General features: G+C 45.5%; 1 protein-coding gene across 2 annotated transcripts in view; it reads left to right on the top strand.

Moving 5' to 3' along the window:
- pappaa (pregnancy-associated plasma protein A, pappalysin 1a) overlaps positions 1-16925 on the top strand; it is a 60544-nt gene that overhangs the window by 21404 nt on the left and 22215 nt on the right. For both annotated transcript variants that reach the window (XM_029837690.1, XM_011604527.2), the window contains exons 8-14: positions 3605-3733; positions 3816-3907; positions 5770-5966; positions 12950-13060; positions 13371-13506; positions 13601-13814; positions 16121-16295. In XM_029837690.1, coding sequence (XP_029693550.1) covers positions 3605-3733; positions 3816-3907; positions 5770-5966; positions 12950-13060; positions 13371-13506; positions 13601-13814; positions 16121-16295 — 1054 coding nt within the window. The remainder of the gene's footprint in view (positions 1-3604; positions 3734-3815; positions 3908-5769; positions 5967-12949; positions 13061-13370; positions 13507-13600; positions 13815-16120; positions 16296-16925) is intronic.

Consider the following 16925-nt stretch of genomic DNA (forward strand, 5'->3'; position numbering starts at 1 on the left):
ATATTCTATAGAGTTGAACATTTCTTTTTGTAATATGGCTTAGAAAGTGTTTCTAGAGCTTCTACAAATGTGTATACTGGCTATCGAAACAGCTCTTATGTTGGTCCAAAGCGCTAATGCAAACATATACAAGGTGTAAAATGGTAAGTACCTTTACGGTCCTGACAGCTGCTGCACTGACAGAAGTGTTTCCCTCAATTGTTGATCTTGCAGACTTGATCTAAGATATTGTCTTGCTTGAATTTGTCTGGAATTCTCATAAGGATCTCTCAGCCAAGAATAACAAGCAGTTACAGAATGGAAACACATCCGTGCGCATGCTCGTGCATAGCATCGCGGCAGGGATAACACGCATGAACACAGATGCATACATGCATTCATCCTGGTCTCGGTAGCGGGCGCACATAGGCCATGTTTCCTTGGCAATCACTTGGGACTATCAAACGACCTTTATATCACACATGCTACGCTATGTTGCGGCTACTGCTGACCATAAAGCAATGTGGGAACTTGATAAGAATGTCTGATTGTCTGGATTTTATGATGCGGTGTCTGGTATGTGTGCATCAGTTACTTATATAATTATTTGCAGATGAGACTGTGGTTTTATAGGGAGCCATTGGCAAAGCCCTAAGTCATCACTGGATATTAGCGGTCACATACACACGTGTCAAATAATGTACCACTCCAAGTGACATCTGGAGACAATACAGGCCATCAGACATTGTAAATGTTTTTAATACAGCCACCTCATCAAGATCTTAGCAGGAATAGAGAATCTCCCTAATTAGAACAGGGTGAAATGTTTAAAAGGTTGTTATCAGGCTATTAGGAGTAGCCTTACTTAACCCATGTAGCCAGAGTTCTACTTTGGCTCTGATTCAACATACTTCTACAAACAGCCTCCCAGTCTGCATTGCTGCTGCACTACATTTGAGCCAGAAGCCTCTCAACTGCAGGAAATTCATCCACTTCCTCAAAGATAACGTCTGCTGGTGCTTGAATTTCTGCCTGGATATGCTAACTCAACCTGATGGGGCAGTTTAAAGTTTACCGCGCAGCTGTGCCATGCAACATAACACAAGAAAAGGTTACGCTGGATGATAAAGGAGGCTCTGCCAGCAGAAAAAATGCTCCATCCTCATTTTATGACTCCAACTTTAAGTCTGTTTTATTTTCGGGAAGGCACAGTCTCGGACCATAAATGGGAAATGGGGTCATCAGAGTACTTAACACCCGCTCATTGATGGGAGAAAGAATTATCTGAGGTGTCTCCAATTCATCAGGAGCGATGTGCAGTAACTGTTGTTATGCCCTTGGGAGTAATTTAGGTTCACCAACTCTCCAACTGCTTGAGCCCCAGTCCTCCATCAGCAGACATCTCTTCAGTCACACACACTGTCCTCTGTTGTAATCAGCGGTTTGAGTCTCTGTCAATATATTCATAGTTTAAATAAGTTTCTCTTTCCATGTTGAGGAGCAGCTGATCAAGCAGTATGGATTTTTCAACACGCTTGGCCACTTTAGCATTGGCATTGGGAACAACAAATGCTGCTGAACTCAAGGCAGTTACGATGTGGGTGGTAGGAATAATGGCTCTTGGCTGTGCAGTTCATGTTTAAGTTGAATCTATAGCTGGCTGGCAGCACGTTACTAATAAGAAAATGATTATGTGTGTGTGTGTGTGTGTGTGTGTGCGTGTGTGTGTGTGTGTGTGCACAGGCGCCCTCCATGCCTATCACTTAAATCACTGCTGAAGGCATTTAAAAATTAAGTTTATGGTACTTGATGGTCGACATAAAATGATCTATGGCTCGAGTCCAATTTACACTAAAATTTTGTCTTGCACTTAACCAATAGGATTCCATACAGCACTTATTGTTCCAACACACTTAATATTTAAATAACACATTGAATCAATCACGCGCACTCAAATTCACAATGGTGCCAACAGCCATATATTTTAACTTTACAAGTCATCAAGAGTTGCTCGAAATGAGTTTTTTTTAAAAATGAAATAACCACTAATGTTCAGATAATATTAAAGTGCTAATGCAGCACACAAATTCAAAAAGCAAACAGTTAAAACTGCAAATTTTAAAGTCATTTTAGGAATAAATTGGAAATTAACACCATTTAGTTTTAAAAGGAAGTTAAACTTTCATATTCCAAAACAACAATTCAGTTTATTTTCCTAAAAAAATTAACAACAACATGCACGCACACACTCAAAATAACACAGAAAGACTACAGAGAATAATTAAAGAAGACTGAAGAGGACTTTGGATGATGAAGGACCACAGCGAAGAACGAGTCCAGGAAGCAAGTTCGGATCACACCGACGGAACCAAAAGAAAGTCAGAGAAGTCACGGAAAACACCCATAAGTGCCCAACATCTCCAAATAGATCCGAGACATCTCCATCAACTCTTGACCCTAAGGACATATTTGTTACTAAGGCAGTTTGTCAAAATTTTCAGATACAGGCAAAATTGAACCCCTCCCCCCAACACAAACGAGTAGTTATGGACCTGAATGCATCACGCAGAATTCTCAAATCCACAGAGCAACTCCAAAGCATGATTAAAGAGTGTGCGCCAGAATCATTAAACATCTGTATATAATGTAAAGAAATACATTAAAATCTGCAGTGGTGGAGATTGAAAAAATCGGGAGAGGAAGGCCTCGAAACCTAACCTACAATCAGAAGACAGGGGGACGTCAACATGGAAAGAAACCAGTGGACAGTAGAACTGCATGAGAAATTTCTGATTAGTTAGAGTGCGTGAGCATTAAATCCAGTCTTCCCTCCGAAGTGCTGTTTTCAGTTACGTTTCGGGGCTTTTTTTTTTTGTTCTACATGAAACGGGACGTAATGAGGATTCATAAAACCGGCTACTTTCCGCCGCTCCACTTTTCTTCCTGGTCCGAGCAATTAAAACAGATTTGTTTGACGGTTCTGAAGAGAGCCATGATGTCATTTGCTTGAACAGTGGTTTACAGGAACCAGTAATCCTGCCCATTAAAGCAGGGCCGGCATCCAGCAGAAACTATTAAGTCTGCCGGTAATTAATGTAAAGGCAAACAGGCGAGCGCGAGAGAGAAGTAAGAAAAACAATAAAAACGGAATCGCTAATGTAATGACAGCGCCCTCACCCACACTTTTGATTTCCTATCCTTTTTTTCTCCCTTGCTTATGGCTTTGGTTTCTCATTTGTAGCTCTGAGTTTTTTTCTTTTCTTTATGGTTTTGGTTTTCTCATTCATCTTTTTTTTCCTTTCAGACTTTTATTTCAGACTTCCTTATCATGGTGACTCAAGAAACCATCATGGCGACTTAACACCGGCAAAGTGAGTAGTCCCAACAATATTTCTGCTGTCCACTGTGTATTCATCATGATGGTTCCTTGAATCGCAATGATAAGGAAACACAAGAAACCTGGACCCTAACCGGGTAAACGCGGCCGCGATAGACCCATGTTTTCCTTCTCCCATGACTGCAGCGTGCGTCACTGACATGTCTCCGCAGAAAAGGCCTTTTTAAGAGTCTTGATTGCAATAGCATCAAAAATTCATGCAGGTCCTTCCTTTGTCTGCTGATACAGGGATGTGGTGCCACATGTTGCGTACACCTACCAGGTCCAAACGGTCTCTGGCCGGAGCGATAGCGAACCTTCTCCGCCTCTGATTCACGAATTGGGGGCCCCCTACTGTGGCGACGGGCGCATACAGAGGTGAGATGAGACGACGATGCTAGCATGCGCAGTCATTTTGAGAAACAAAGGGTTAAATCTTCCCAACGACCCCCACCAACAGCTCCAAAGGTGAGGAGTGCGATGATATGAACACTGTGAACGGGGATGGCTGCTCCAGTCGGTGCAAGAAGGAGCCCTTCTTCAACTGCGTAGGTGAGTTTTGGGGCTGGTTTATTTACCTTACGAGCACCATTCAACTGTAAATGAATCCTTCGCGGGATTTAGGTTTTTCTGGCGCCGTTGCAGCAGTGGTTTTACATCTGCACATTGATGTGTTCGCACTCATTCCCATGAATGGATGAAATCGACATCAGACACATAAATCAGCAAACAATCTGGAAATCATTGCGCTTAAAGAAGTGACTGGCATCTTCTTTGTAGTTTATTATTTTGAAATTTGGGAATAGATGGTTTCCTGCCCCTGCTCCGACATCCATCTCTCCTGCTGCGATAATGCGTGTGTGCGCTCGCACAGGCTCGCTCACATGTGCGAGCCTCTGTGAAGTGGCCACTTAATCCCTGTCAGACTGCTGGATGACTGCATTGTCCGTGCTGTTTTTCCACCAACTGCAACCCTCAGGAGCGCGCATAAATCCCCCCCCCCCACCCCCCCTGTCTAAGTTGCAAAGAAATCCAACACTGGAACTATTAGGTCTACGCTGCAATAATGGGAACTTCTTTCCATCTGTATGTGTGAGAGAGTTCCCGCCTGTCAGGGTGTTGGATGGAGACAGAGAGAATTGGATGGAGAATTGACACTAAGTATACAACAGGGTCTGGTCGGGACATTCTGGATTAGCTTTAATGGGCTGTTCACACGATTGAGCCGAATTATTGCGGGAATTTATGAAATCAACAAGTTCTTTTCACATGACCCGGCCTGGCATGGCCACCCCGGCAGATTTTTCTCAATAGTACGGGGGGGGGGGGGCGGAGAATCATGAATGAAATACAATATTGTTTTAAATGTTCTGTAGTAATCACATGTGGTCCTGCTTTCAGGAGTGTAAAACGAACTGGGAGTTCATATTTTTGCCATCAGTGGACCCTGACAAGCTCTGTTCACCCGTTTCTCTCTCTTTATTCACCACCAAACCACCTTAACCCTCCTGCTACCTGCCGGTTCTGTTCCTTTTTAGATTTTCTCTTCCTTCTTTTATTGTTTTAGCTTGCTACTGTTCTCTGTGGCCACCGCCTGAGCTTCCTCCCACCTCAGACCTGCTCTTTTCCCTTCTTCTTCGTATCTGTTGCCTGAGTGAGTGGTGGGAGTGTTTCCCTCGTGCCCCCTCAGTAGCCCCTCGTTTCTGCCTTGCCAGAGCACAGAACTGACTTGAGATCTTGGCTGCGCTGGTTGAGGGCTGGAATTTCAAGGAGGACGTCTCGGCCAACTTGGCACACAGTGCCGCCTACCCCTCCCCAACTGGAACCCCCCTGGCTGACACTGCTTTAACTGAGAGCAGTGAGGCCCAGACAACCTCCCAGCCTCTCCCTGCTCTTCCACTCCATAGGTTCCAGTTCCAGACCTTAGGTCCAGCTGGGACGTCTGTAAAAGTTCGGCTTCTTTCTTCTCTTGCCTCTTGACATTGTCTGGCTTCTCCCCAACCTGTTTTCATTCCTGTTGCTCTCCTCTTATCTCTCTCTCAATATTTATCCTATTCCCATGTGTTATTGATAATTTCACTGTCTGCAAATGGAAACTCCTCATTGAGTTTATCCACATCTTCACCCACCTACAGTGACATTTCCCTGTCTTATATTGCAAATTGAAGAGTTATTTTTGGTCCAGAGCTGTGTTTCTCCTCCATTTCCCAGCCGGCCATCATCAAGAGCGCCCCCCCCACCCCCACCCCCCACCCCCCATCCTAAACCTGGTTTTGCTCAAGATTTTTCCCTGTTAAAGCGAGTTTTGCGAGTTATTTGTTTAGGGAGCTTCTGTAAAGCAGAGACAATTCGTACTTTAACAACCTCTGTATAAATAAAGTTTTGTTTTCCTTCCTCTGGCTCTTCACCTGCAGAGGAGCCAAGCATGTGCTACTACTACGATGGGGATGGCGTGTGTGAAGACTTCGAGCGGGAGACGGGAGTGAGAGACTGTGGCCTTTACACCCCCAATGGCTTTCTTGATCAGTGGGCCGCCACCGTTGAGGTGTCCCACGAGCAGAAGCCCTACTGCTCTGGTGAAGTGGCTGCTGGGTACCCGGCTGTTACAAAGGTAAGCTTCAGCCATCATGAATGAAGCTCCCAAACGCCCCATTTAATGCTTTACCCCATAAGAATAAGTTACTTAATTGCAATTAATTGTTAATTACATCATTACTGATGATTCCTGCGACAATCCATGATGCTCCACCTCAATAGATGTTTCCTTACTGATTATTTGAGCCATTCTGGATGTGATTTGAATGATGCTTCCCTTTTTTGGGGAACCCTTGCAACACCTTTTCTTTGGCTTCTTTGTCACTCAAGTCATTCCATAAATTGGGATATGTAATTAGACGTCCTCCGTGCTGGCAGGGAAGTTCTCTCCTCTCATTAAAGTAATGCTGATTGTAGTCCGACGAGGAAGCCATTGATTCCAAATAAGCTGCTTGCCGGCATCGATCGCTGAGTCACAAAGGGAACAGTTGCCCAAAACATTAGCAGGAGACTTACGTCCATGTTCAAACACAAATCTTGAGATGCAGATTAGTGCATTATGCTTAATCTGCTCGCTCTTATGTTGGCAGTCAAACCTAAGGAAAGTTGAACTTTTCCCGTAAAGCTATTGTGGCAGTGTCAATTTGTTGATGCCATTTGTGGAGCATTTTAAAACAAATATCAGTTCCTTACTAAACTCTGAAGTACTCTGACGCTGCATATCTTAAACATTTCTAATATTCTTCTTAGCGCTTACCTAATAGAATTGAACGAGTCAATTTTAGATGGAGAAAATGCAATTTGTTTTGTGGTTTTAGCCACTTTAATTACCTATTGCAAGATCACGCAGTGGCAGAAAACAGTGTGGGTGGATGAACTTGAACCACTTGACAATTAATTGTGACCACTTCAGAACAAATCCCACAGTGGACGATCAGTAGCAAAACTACGTTATTAATCTTAAAAAGGCTAATGATGATGGTCGGAACTGCTATTTATTTATTTATTTTTGTCTGTGAGCTCTCTGCTTTGATGCAGACAACGAACCGAATGCTAAATGACCACTAAATGATCCATCTGGGTCGCATTTTATGAAACGAGTCTTGTTTTTCATGGTCTGTAGGTGTTTGCATGCATGAGTTGGCACCACCTAATGATCATTTTTGGTGATTATTGATACACTATCAGAGATGCTGACTTTGAGATCATCCATGTCATGTTGTTCTCTAACTTGGCTGCAATTTCTGTGGACTTTTTAATAACGTCAGTGGTGCTTAGTGGGTCCACACTAACAAAATGTCTTAGACACTAAAGTAGAATTCCATTGGGCCAACAAATAGCATAAGATCTTTGTAATGACATTCAATCAAGGACTTCTTTCGTTTTGGACAGACAAAACTAAATACTGTTATAACATAATTCCTTTGGTGAATTTGCTGTTTTTTTTACAGTAGAAAGTTCAGATTTGTAGCAGCAAGACCTGGATGAGCAATAATTTCTACTAATCCAAATGTACAGAATGATTGACTGATCAAATCTGTGTGTTTTGGTCCCTAAAAATAACTTTGTGTATGTTAGAAACCCTGTGAACTGCATTAGACATGTGCCTGTCCTTTTGCTTCTTAAGTTGACTGTCCTGGTTTTGATTTACATTCAGTACGTTAGCAGCTTGTCTCGTTTCCCACCTCATGTTCTTTTATGTGTTGGTTAAATGAGTCCTAAATCTAAACGCATGTTAAAACCTGTTGCAACAAAGAAATCAGCTCAACAGAACTCATAAAAGAAAACACACCATTTGAAGTCTTTTATCAGTCCCTCTTTGCTAAGTTTGTAGCTCACATCCCATGTAATCCTGTTTGATCAAGTTGGGCCAAAGATGACTTTCCTGATAGAGTTTGAAAGTGTTTGTGAGCGCTTTGTGTCGTGAATGCGTTGGCAGTGGGATGGTGGATCGTCATTTCCTCTAAACTAGCAAACAAGGCACGCACTGGATTTGTGTATCAGTTCTGTTTGATGTCTAAAGAGAGCCTTGATTTTCTGCTGGCGTGCCTTTGTGTCTGGGAGAAGTGGGCATCGGTGATATGGATCTCTGCGGATTCAAGGAGGCAACGACGGCACGAGAAAGAGGCTTTAGCCAAAGACGGCTAAACCCTGCGCTAGCTGCTCTTACATCTGTGGGGGGAGGGGAGGGGGAATCTCTGTCCCTGCTGAAAACAACAGCCATCAAAGCAAAAAAAAAAACCAAACAGTAAAAACATTTTGCGATCATGGAGGAAAGGTTGAATCACGCAGTGCACCGTCAAGACAATCTGATTTGCAGGCAAATACGGAGTATTGAATCCATGCAGGATTAGACGGCAGCTCCACAGGGGACAGAAGTGTTCTGCTGCCATCTTAGCAAAAGAGAACATAATGTTCCCCAACTCAACACTATGGAATATGGTGAACCTGCTCCACCTGCTCTGGGGACATTAAATTGGAGTACCGGCCCTAGCAACTAACCTACGTTAGGGTTTGTGTGTGTGTGTAAGCTGTTGAATACATGTGTAGGTGAGTGTAGTGAGTGCGTGTGGATTCAAACTTTAGGATCAAACAGTAAACCAGGTGATTTCTCCAGAGAACCCTGCTGCCCTGGCAATCTCTGATGCAACCCCTGGGCACCCCTGGAGAACACTCCTCTTAATTATACATAAGCAACAGAAGGGAAAACACTTTACTCCTCTCATGCTGCAAAGATTGCCTGTAGATGTGTGTGTGTGCGTGTGTGTGTGGGCATATGTTTTAACACACGTGACAACGAATATCGCAGAAAGGAGAGGGAAAAGAAATTATTGTGAAAGAAAAGGGCCAGTTGATGAGGCTAAGCCTTAAACCAAACCAATGGCTGAACCTGAACCGGTTTGACCTCAACATAAACCAGACCATCAGAGGCGGCGTACGTTAGGTTTACGGGACTCTTTTTCCACTTGCGTGGTGTATATGCCCGCATAACTACAGCAACACACACACACACACACACACTCGGAGTTCATACGGTAGCTGAGAAGAGCCAGAATTTTTGCCTCTCTGGTGACGTCCCTCTCACCATTTCTCCAAACCACACAGCCCCTCCCCTCAGCCCCAACAACACTTTTCCGTTTCCTGCGTCCTGTATTCTACTTTCTGGGATTATCCACCCCTCGTGTTTGTGGTCCCTGTCTTGTTCCACCCATTCTGGGATAGGTAAACTGCATAATTGCACCACTCACTTGACTTTTATTGCCCCATTATCACCAGGTCATTTTAGTGGTCTAACGTTACCAACCGGAGACCAATGGGATGCTGAGTTTGAGTGTTTTTCGGGGAGGAGCTGGGTGACAGGACATTACCTCACACACCCGGCTCTCACCAACATTCCAGTAAACCACAGGATGCTTGGAAATTCCAACTGCTTTTTCTCTCTTTCTTTCTATCCAAACATGCCTCGCAGATGCTCGTTCCTGCGTCCCGTGCTCAGGTTTCCAGTTTGCATGTTGGTTTTGCAGCCCCCAAGACAGGTACATAGTGGAACTCCATCAGAGCGATGAAAACTGGTCTGGTTGAAGGGTCGAAGAAAGCTAAAGAAGATCTACACTCAAGGACCCTTGTCCCGGAGCCTGGGTTAGGGAAAGTACTCAAGTAGTTTATGGTCACCCGTTGGATCATGGATCGATGGTGCCAAGTCTTTAACATCCAGGGCCATGAGGTGGTGGTTGGAGTACATTACGCTCATTAATGTCACTATGCCTCCCATCCCCTTCTTTCAGGTTTATGCCCACCTTTATGCCACCTTTCATAACAAACAGTGCACCACATATTTTCAGGGCAGAGAGCAGGCAGTTGTGCCTTTATCTTCCACCCCTCTGTTCCACCTTTGGTTTCCACTTGGCTCTGCTTTTATCTGAGGTGGTGAGTTACAAAACCGGTTTCTGTCTGCAGATCAGGGTTTGGCCGCCGTCTGGCCAGGGTCGCTTGCACCGGCGAGGAGCGCCTCAGCTGCCGTTTCTGCTCTTTTAAGCCGAGTGAAAAATGATTTTCAACGCGCACTGGCTTCCCACTGATGATATTTACACATGCCCACTTGATCGGGCAAAGGCAAACTCATTGAAAAAGCATCAAAGCATTAGAACATCAAATATTATTGACTCATAGCAAATAATTTTTTTATTATTATGTGGAAAAAATCGTTAAAAACCTGTTTTTACTGATCAGCACAGATGTCAGACTTAGCAAAAAAAAGGATTATACATAAAAAGGAAAAACACAGTCGGAAAAATTATTGGCTTACATAATATTCTGTTCAAATATGTCTTTTTTTATGAGACAAAAAAGCTGGCAAAGAAATAGAGAAATCTGTGGAATGTGCCGTTGGAGCACACCTATCTTAAAATCTGAAATGACGGTGCTGTTTTATTAGCACTTGTGTTTCAGATTTAGCTAAAATGAGGAAGCTCTAAAACTGAAAATGATGTTCGGAGTTCAAAGTATCACAGAAAATAAAAATTTATCTGCAGAAGCACTGCGGTTGGATGTCCGGCGGTCTTGGCTGACAGCAAAAGGTCTTGTTTCTGTTGGAACGCCCGGAGCTTTTCATCAGCTTCCACCAACTTTGCTGCTTTTCTGCTGAGGACTTTGTTTTTCTCCAACTGTCCAGGTTCTCCTCGCTGCAGGTGTAGACGCAGATACCTCATTCGACACACATTGCTTAGCATCTTTTGCATGTGGACTGGGGCTAATTTAAGCATTAAGAAGTGCACACTTGTTTTAAAGAGTATGGACAGTTTTACTTTTGTATCACCTATTAGAGTGGCGGGTGTTGTATTTCGTTATATGTACACATGCGTTTATCCCCTAAGGTATTTTTTAAACTGCATTCAATGTTTTTTGGCTAAATCCCCCCTCTTTCAGCGGCTTTAAAGAGAATAAACGAGCACTAAATGACAAAATTACGCGTTCTTGCGCGGGGCTTTGAATAGGCCCTCACATGCGCTACCTTCACCACCCTCACACTTTTAACGACTAAATCAAATCAATAACAAGTCTATTAGAGGGCTTTGACTCTTGCCTGGAACTGGGAGGAGGTTGGAGGAAGTGTAATGAGCCATGGGAGACTTGTGAATTGCATCCTACTTGTGTGATGGTTTATGAGGATAGAGGTGGGGGGGAGGGTTTTGTGTGTGTGTGTGGGGGGGGGGGGGGGGGGTGTAATTGCCCCAGCAGAAGGGCTTTGGCATGCCAAGCAGTGTTTGTCTGTCTTGAACTGTGGTTTAAGTCACCTCAATGCCGCAGCGGGAGATAGGGAGCACATGGGAAGAGGAGGGGGTGTTGATTATGGCGTCCGCTCGTGCCACCTGTGTTCCATGAATAAATCATCAGTTTGCACCTGGAAAGTGTTATGTCACCTGTATAAAGGACAGAACCCCCCCCCCCCCCCCCCCCCCCCCTCCACCCCCCCATTTAAGATGAGCTGTTATCTGACTTATTAAAACATGCATCAGCAGTGAGATTTGAGGGTTTTCTGGTCGAAGCGCCGACCCACGTAGGACAGAAAGAAAGAATATTGGTTGAAATTAAGCTTCTGCATTTATTTATTCCGCGTTTAACATTGACTGGCGAAGGGTGAAGCGCGATCTCAAGTGCTTCTCACCTGCGTTCCTGATTTCTGCCGCTTCAGCTGGGAGCAGAAAGGTCACATCGACAGATCCAGGGGACAGATACGCAGACAAATAGCTGCTCTGGCCTCTTTTCCATGGTGGCAGGCTTTTACAGTAGCTTCTCCAGCAGATCTCTCAGGTTACTGGTGTCTGATTTCACCAGCTCAGGGCAGCGGGTGAAACTTGCTGCCCTTGTGCCTGTGCCCTCTCTCCCCTTTGTCCGGGTTCTAGCTGTTACTCAGTGGTATTTCACCATCACTTCTCCCTCTGTTAGATTATTTTAACCATTCGCACCATCTTATCCGGGTTGTTTCCGCAGCCTGTCGTGATGTGAGATGACACATCTAATGGGGGGACGGGGTCCTCACTTTGATCTTTTGTGTGTCAGTAAAGCTAACGTAATGAGGAGACTTTGTCACTGGGGAATTTATGGGGGCTGGACACCACCGACTGCATTCCTGGTTCTTTTAAAGATCTCTCTTTATTTATCCCTCTGACAGAATGATAGAGCCGTAAAACTGAAACCTTGAGCCGCTCATTCGTGCCGGTTTGGGCTCGGGCGTTCTCCAGGCTCTGGCGCAGGTGGCCTGCAAGAAATATCGTCTGTGGTTGAAGCGAGACTGTGGTTGGGCGTCTGCGCGTATGCTGAGAGTAACGCGCCTCCGATAAAGATCGTCTGTACTTTTACAACTGGGCGCAGAGGAATCGGAGTGGTCAAGGGCTGCAGCCGGTGGTCTGAAGGGATCGGTAGGCCCCTTCTCTGAGCAACTTCCACTCAGCAAAATGTGCCTCCCGAATGTGATATCCTCCCTTTTCAGCCTGTTGTATTTTAGCCGCACGGTTTGCAGTTACACGTAAAAATGCAACCGTCCCACAAGCCATCGCTTCAAAATTCGTTCCAGAGACACGGCGAGTAGCTGGGGCAGCTCCTGGTCCGTTCGTTTTGCTGCAAGAGGTGGAATTCATTGCAGTTTTGTGTACGTTACGCAACATGACAGCGCTGTCAGCTTTGAGGTGAATTAGATGGGTACTGTATCGCACATCCTGTTTCTCCAGCTAACTGAAGAATAATGTCAAGATGCGACGGCTGCAGTGAAGCGTGCAGACCGGCAAAAGCAAAGAGGACAGAACTTACGCGAGCATCCGCCAGTTCTTTGTCTTTAACCGATGCCGTGCACACACCACACAAGCCTAAAGTCTTCTAAGGCTTTTAACGGAATAGCTCGGACCTGCGGTTAAGTGCACACGTCACGTAAAGCTTGGCCGCAACTTGGATTTTTTATCACGCGCTAAAAATAGGAGGTATCGGAGGCATGAAACAGAAGTTTAACAACAAAATGGGAGAAATGCATTAGAAAATCCACCATTTCTCCCCTTGTTTCCACAGACCTGTCAATCCAAGGTGTTTGATCTGTCCGATGGGGTGTCCCAGTATGCCTGGTTCCCGTGCCAGGAGGCTCACGCGACCACCATGGGTTATGCAAACTACTGGCTGAAGGTAACACCTTTTGAATAAAGTAGAACCAGCCTGTCATTTCCACTCTATCAGCTTTGTTTACTCCTTTTACGGGCAGTTTCCGTGATTTATGAACCTTTTTGTTTTTCTGCTTGGGGTGATTAATTCTTTAAGCAGCCCGAATTTACTGGAAATTCACTTATGCATATCAACAGCATTTAATCAAGAACAAGTGCACTCAAACGCTGCAGTTTACAGCCGAGAATTACAGAAGACCAGCTGTCAACGCATCGTTTCTCACAGATTTCAGCGGATTGAGACTCGGTACCGGATGGCTTTCTTTCGTTTTCAGGCCCACTTTTCTCATCCCATGGTGGCAGCAGCGGTGATTATCCACCTCGCCACGGATGGGACGACGTACATAGACCAGACCCAGTGCAACATCACTGTCCGGCTTGTGGACACCAAAGAGGGTATCCACAGTTTGGGTGAGAACTAAATGATGCAGAAAGCGGTGCGGCACCCCGAGTACGCTGCTCTCTGTGCAAGCTGGCCGGTTGTCCTTTACCCCCCCCCCTACAGGTGAGTGGCGCCTCAGCTGCCGCAACAACCCCCTGGTGATTCCCGTGACTCACGACCTGTCAGTGGCCTTCTACCACACCAAGGCCATCCTGGTCACGTTCGTGTCTCGCCTGGTGGCCATCTCCGGCGTCGGTCTGCGCTCCTTCCAGTCCTTTGACCCTATTACAATAAGCGGTTGCCAGAGCAACGAGATCTACAACCCCACTGGCCAGAGGTGAGGCAGATTGTCACCCAGGCACCTCATCACCGGCAAAAATCTGCACACAAATGCATATTTTGCAACATATGTTTGATTATCTAAGTCAAACTTGTTGATTTGGAAAACATTTTAGAAAAAAATGCTCATTATTTGCACATCTTTATCCTAATGGGATCAGTTTTATGTTACCAAAACCAAAGTGGACGTACGTTCGGGACATGGTTTTGTATTTTATTCAGCCATTTCCTGAGACATTGAACACATGGCCCAGAGCAGAGCTGCACTGCATATTTTGGCAATGTTCTCTGCATGGTGAAACATTTAGCTGCAAATACAGAGGAAAAACTCTGAAACATTAAAAACCGAACCCCCTTACTCAACAGAGTTCCCCGAGCCAAAAAGCAATTACATATTTAGCTGCAAATGTTCAAATTTCTACCATTTCTGAGCCTTTGGAACGTTTCATTTCAACTACCAAATGTGCAATTTCAAATCGCTGCCCACAAACGTGGCTGAAGCGGACCGCATAGGCCCGAAGGGTCCCAATCTCCCAATTACCACGCCACTGTCACACATGAGACGCCCCTCGCTCATGAGGCTCCCGCAACACTTTCAACACAAAAGGCACCAATAAACAACGGAACGCACACAGTCAAGGGGTCTGTGCACGGAGATAGAGCTTTCTGTGGCTTTTGTTGCGTGCCAGCGAGACGTCCATGAGAAATGGAGGAGATTAAGACTCCCGAGTATCTGCAGAAGCCGGGAATCTGTTACCTACCACACAGACTTCCTCTCCCTTCATTCCCTTCACACCTCACCTCTTTATTACACTTTTTTGGGCATTATCCAGTCTATCATTTGATGTTTTCTCATTGCCAGAAGCGTGCACGTCTAAATAAGTCATCATTTATTCAGATTTTTGGGGGGAGTCATTGCGGAGGAAACGATTTTGCAAAATTGGTTTCAGCCTTTAACTTTTGTTGAAGAGCAGTTTCTGTTTCTAATCCTCACTAATAGAGCAACAGTTTCTTTTTTTAAAAAACAAATCTGAGAACTCCTTTGTCGCTGTAATCTTTTTCCTTTCAAACTTGAGTTTGTCTTCTGCGTCATCAGTCGCTCACCCTCCAACTTTATTCCTGTGTTTTTTTAATTTTAACCCTCCCCAGCTCTCCTCGTTCCTCTTTCCCATCCCTCCTCTCTCCCCCTTCAGCAGGCCTTATCCCGAGCTGTCCAGTCATCTTCCTCTCCCTCCTCAGAGTTTGCCATCTTCCCCTTTCTGTGCCTCCTGGTTCTCCTTTCCTTCTCCTTCTCCTGGGCTGAGCAGCACATTTCCCGTAAGATACGTCTGCCTCCCCAAAACACCACGTCCCCTTTTTCCCTCTCACTTGTTAACAATGGGAGCTGCTAACATGGCTAACTTTCAATGTTGCGTGCAAGGCTGCAAATGCATGCGCCTCTTTCATTCTCCCTTGGTTCTGGTCCACTTAAACTGCTTTAAATTTCGATCCCAGTTTTGTTATGTTCATCCTTTCCTATTATTTCTGTTTTATTTAACTCTATTTTCTTCTCATTGTCACAGCAGGACGATAGTTTTCCAGGTAATTAAATAGACGAGTGGAAAACCACAAGGATTTTTTTCCCCCTTCCTAAATGTCCACAGAGGCTTCTAGATTTTCTAATTTGTCTCCAAAACAGACTGCAGATACTGAAGGACAACACTTGTGCTTTATAAACAGTCGTTACCCGTTTGGCTCAAAAGCTTTTTAGGATGAGCTGAGAGGAATTACAGTCAGATGAAGAAACAAGGAGAAGGACGGTTCGGATTATGAACAATTTCAGGGAAAAGCTTATGGCTGATGTAGAAATGGGAAACCAAATGGATGAAACAGAGCAAAAGCCAGATCCAGCCGCAGAAGAGAGTGTAACAGGGGCTCATTTGACCTGTGTTTCCTTTCATTTTTCCCTCCCTCCCTGTGCTCCCAGACCTCCCCTCTCCTCCGCCGTCGGCTTCAGACGGGAAATGTCAGATGTAAAGGGGTGCCTCTGCTGCTTCAGGACAATCTTGCGCTTTCAATTCGTAAATTACACTGGTTCAGCCAGGAAGGGAGTGCGGAGACCCTTCCTTGATACGGTTTATTGATTGGTTATGTTAAGCAGCCATTGATGGATGGACGCGCCTGCGTGTACCTTCACCCTCCACTAATTAATGCTTTCAGATTCAGCATTTGTGTTGTGTTCCAACTTTAAAAGGGATTTTTGGTTTCTTTCTTCCTGTCTCTTTCCCTGTCCCCCCCCCCCATCCCACACACGCTCACTGGTAGTTGTGTACATTATTCGTGTGAAGCCATCGACTGCCCGGAACCCTTAATCCGCAATGCAGATCTGAGTTGCAGCAGCCCCGGACGCCACTTCTACAACGGAGACCGCTGCACCATCTCGTGCCACTCTGGCTACGTCCTGCAAATCCACCAGGACGATGACCTCATCAAGAGCCAGGTAAACACGCCGCTGCCATACGTGCACGTGCACAAACACCTGAAGTGCGACACGCGCTCGGTGAGACGCAGGCGATGGGTGTCGGTGAGGGGGGGGGCTTCTCTCGGCTCGCTGTCCCTGCATTTATTTTGCCACCTGCAAACAGGAGGGGAGGAGAGGCGAAGCCTCTGGGGAGAATGACATCATCAGCATCCAGGTAGATGAGTGCAGCAGTCCCGGGCTGGTGCACGCCTGCTGCAAGCGTGCTCCACGTATGACGCACATTTATATTCACACAAGTCTGCAGGACTGCTCACACACACACACACACACACACACACACACCTGCACACACACATGGACTCACCATTTTCCCTACATGCAGACATAATACCGATGGGTCTCAGGCTGCACCAGCACCTCAAACAGTCACTTTGTAGCGCTACTCCACAGGGACGATGACATCATCGCATAGTGTCTGCTCCCTCGCCCCTCTCCTCCCTCCCTCTCCTCCGTCTCTGCTCCTTTTCACACACATTGAAGTCTCTGTGAAAGGCCAGAGATTTGCTACCGCTCCCTCACACAGCCGAATATGTTAAACGCTTCCATACCGATGGACGGACAGCGAGGCAGGAACACGGGACACGGGTG

The sequence above is a fragment of the Takifugu rubripes genome, chromosome 6 (assembly GCF_901000725.2).
Source record: "Takifugu rubripes chromosome 6, fTakRub1.2, whole genome shotgun sequence".
Lineage (NCBI taxonomy): Eukaryota > Metazoa > Chordata > Actinopteri > Tetraodontiformes > Tetraodontidae > Takifugu > Takifugu rubripes.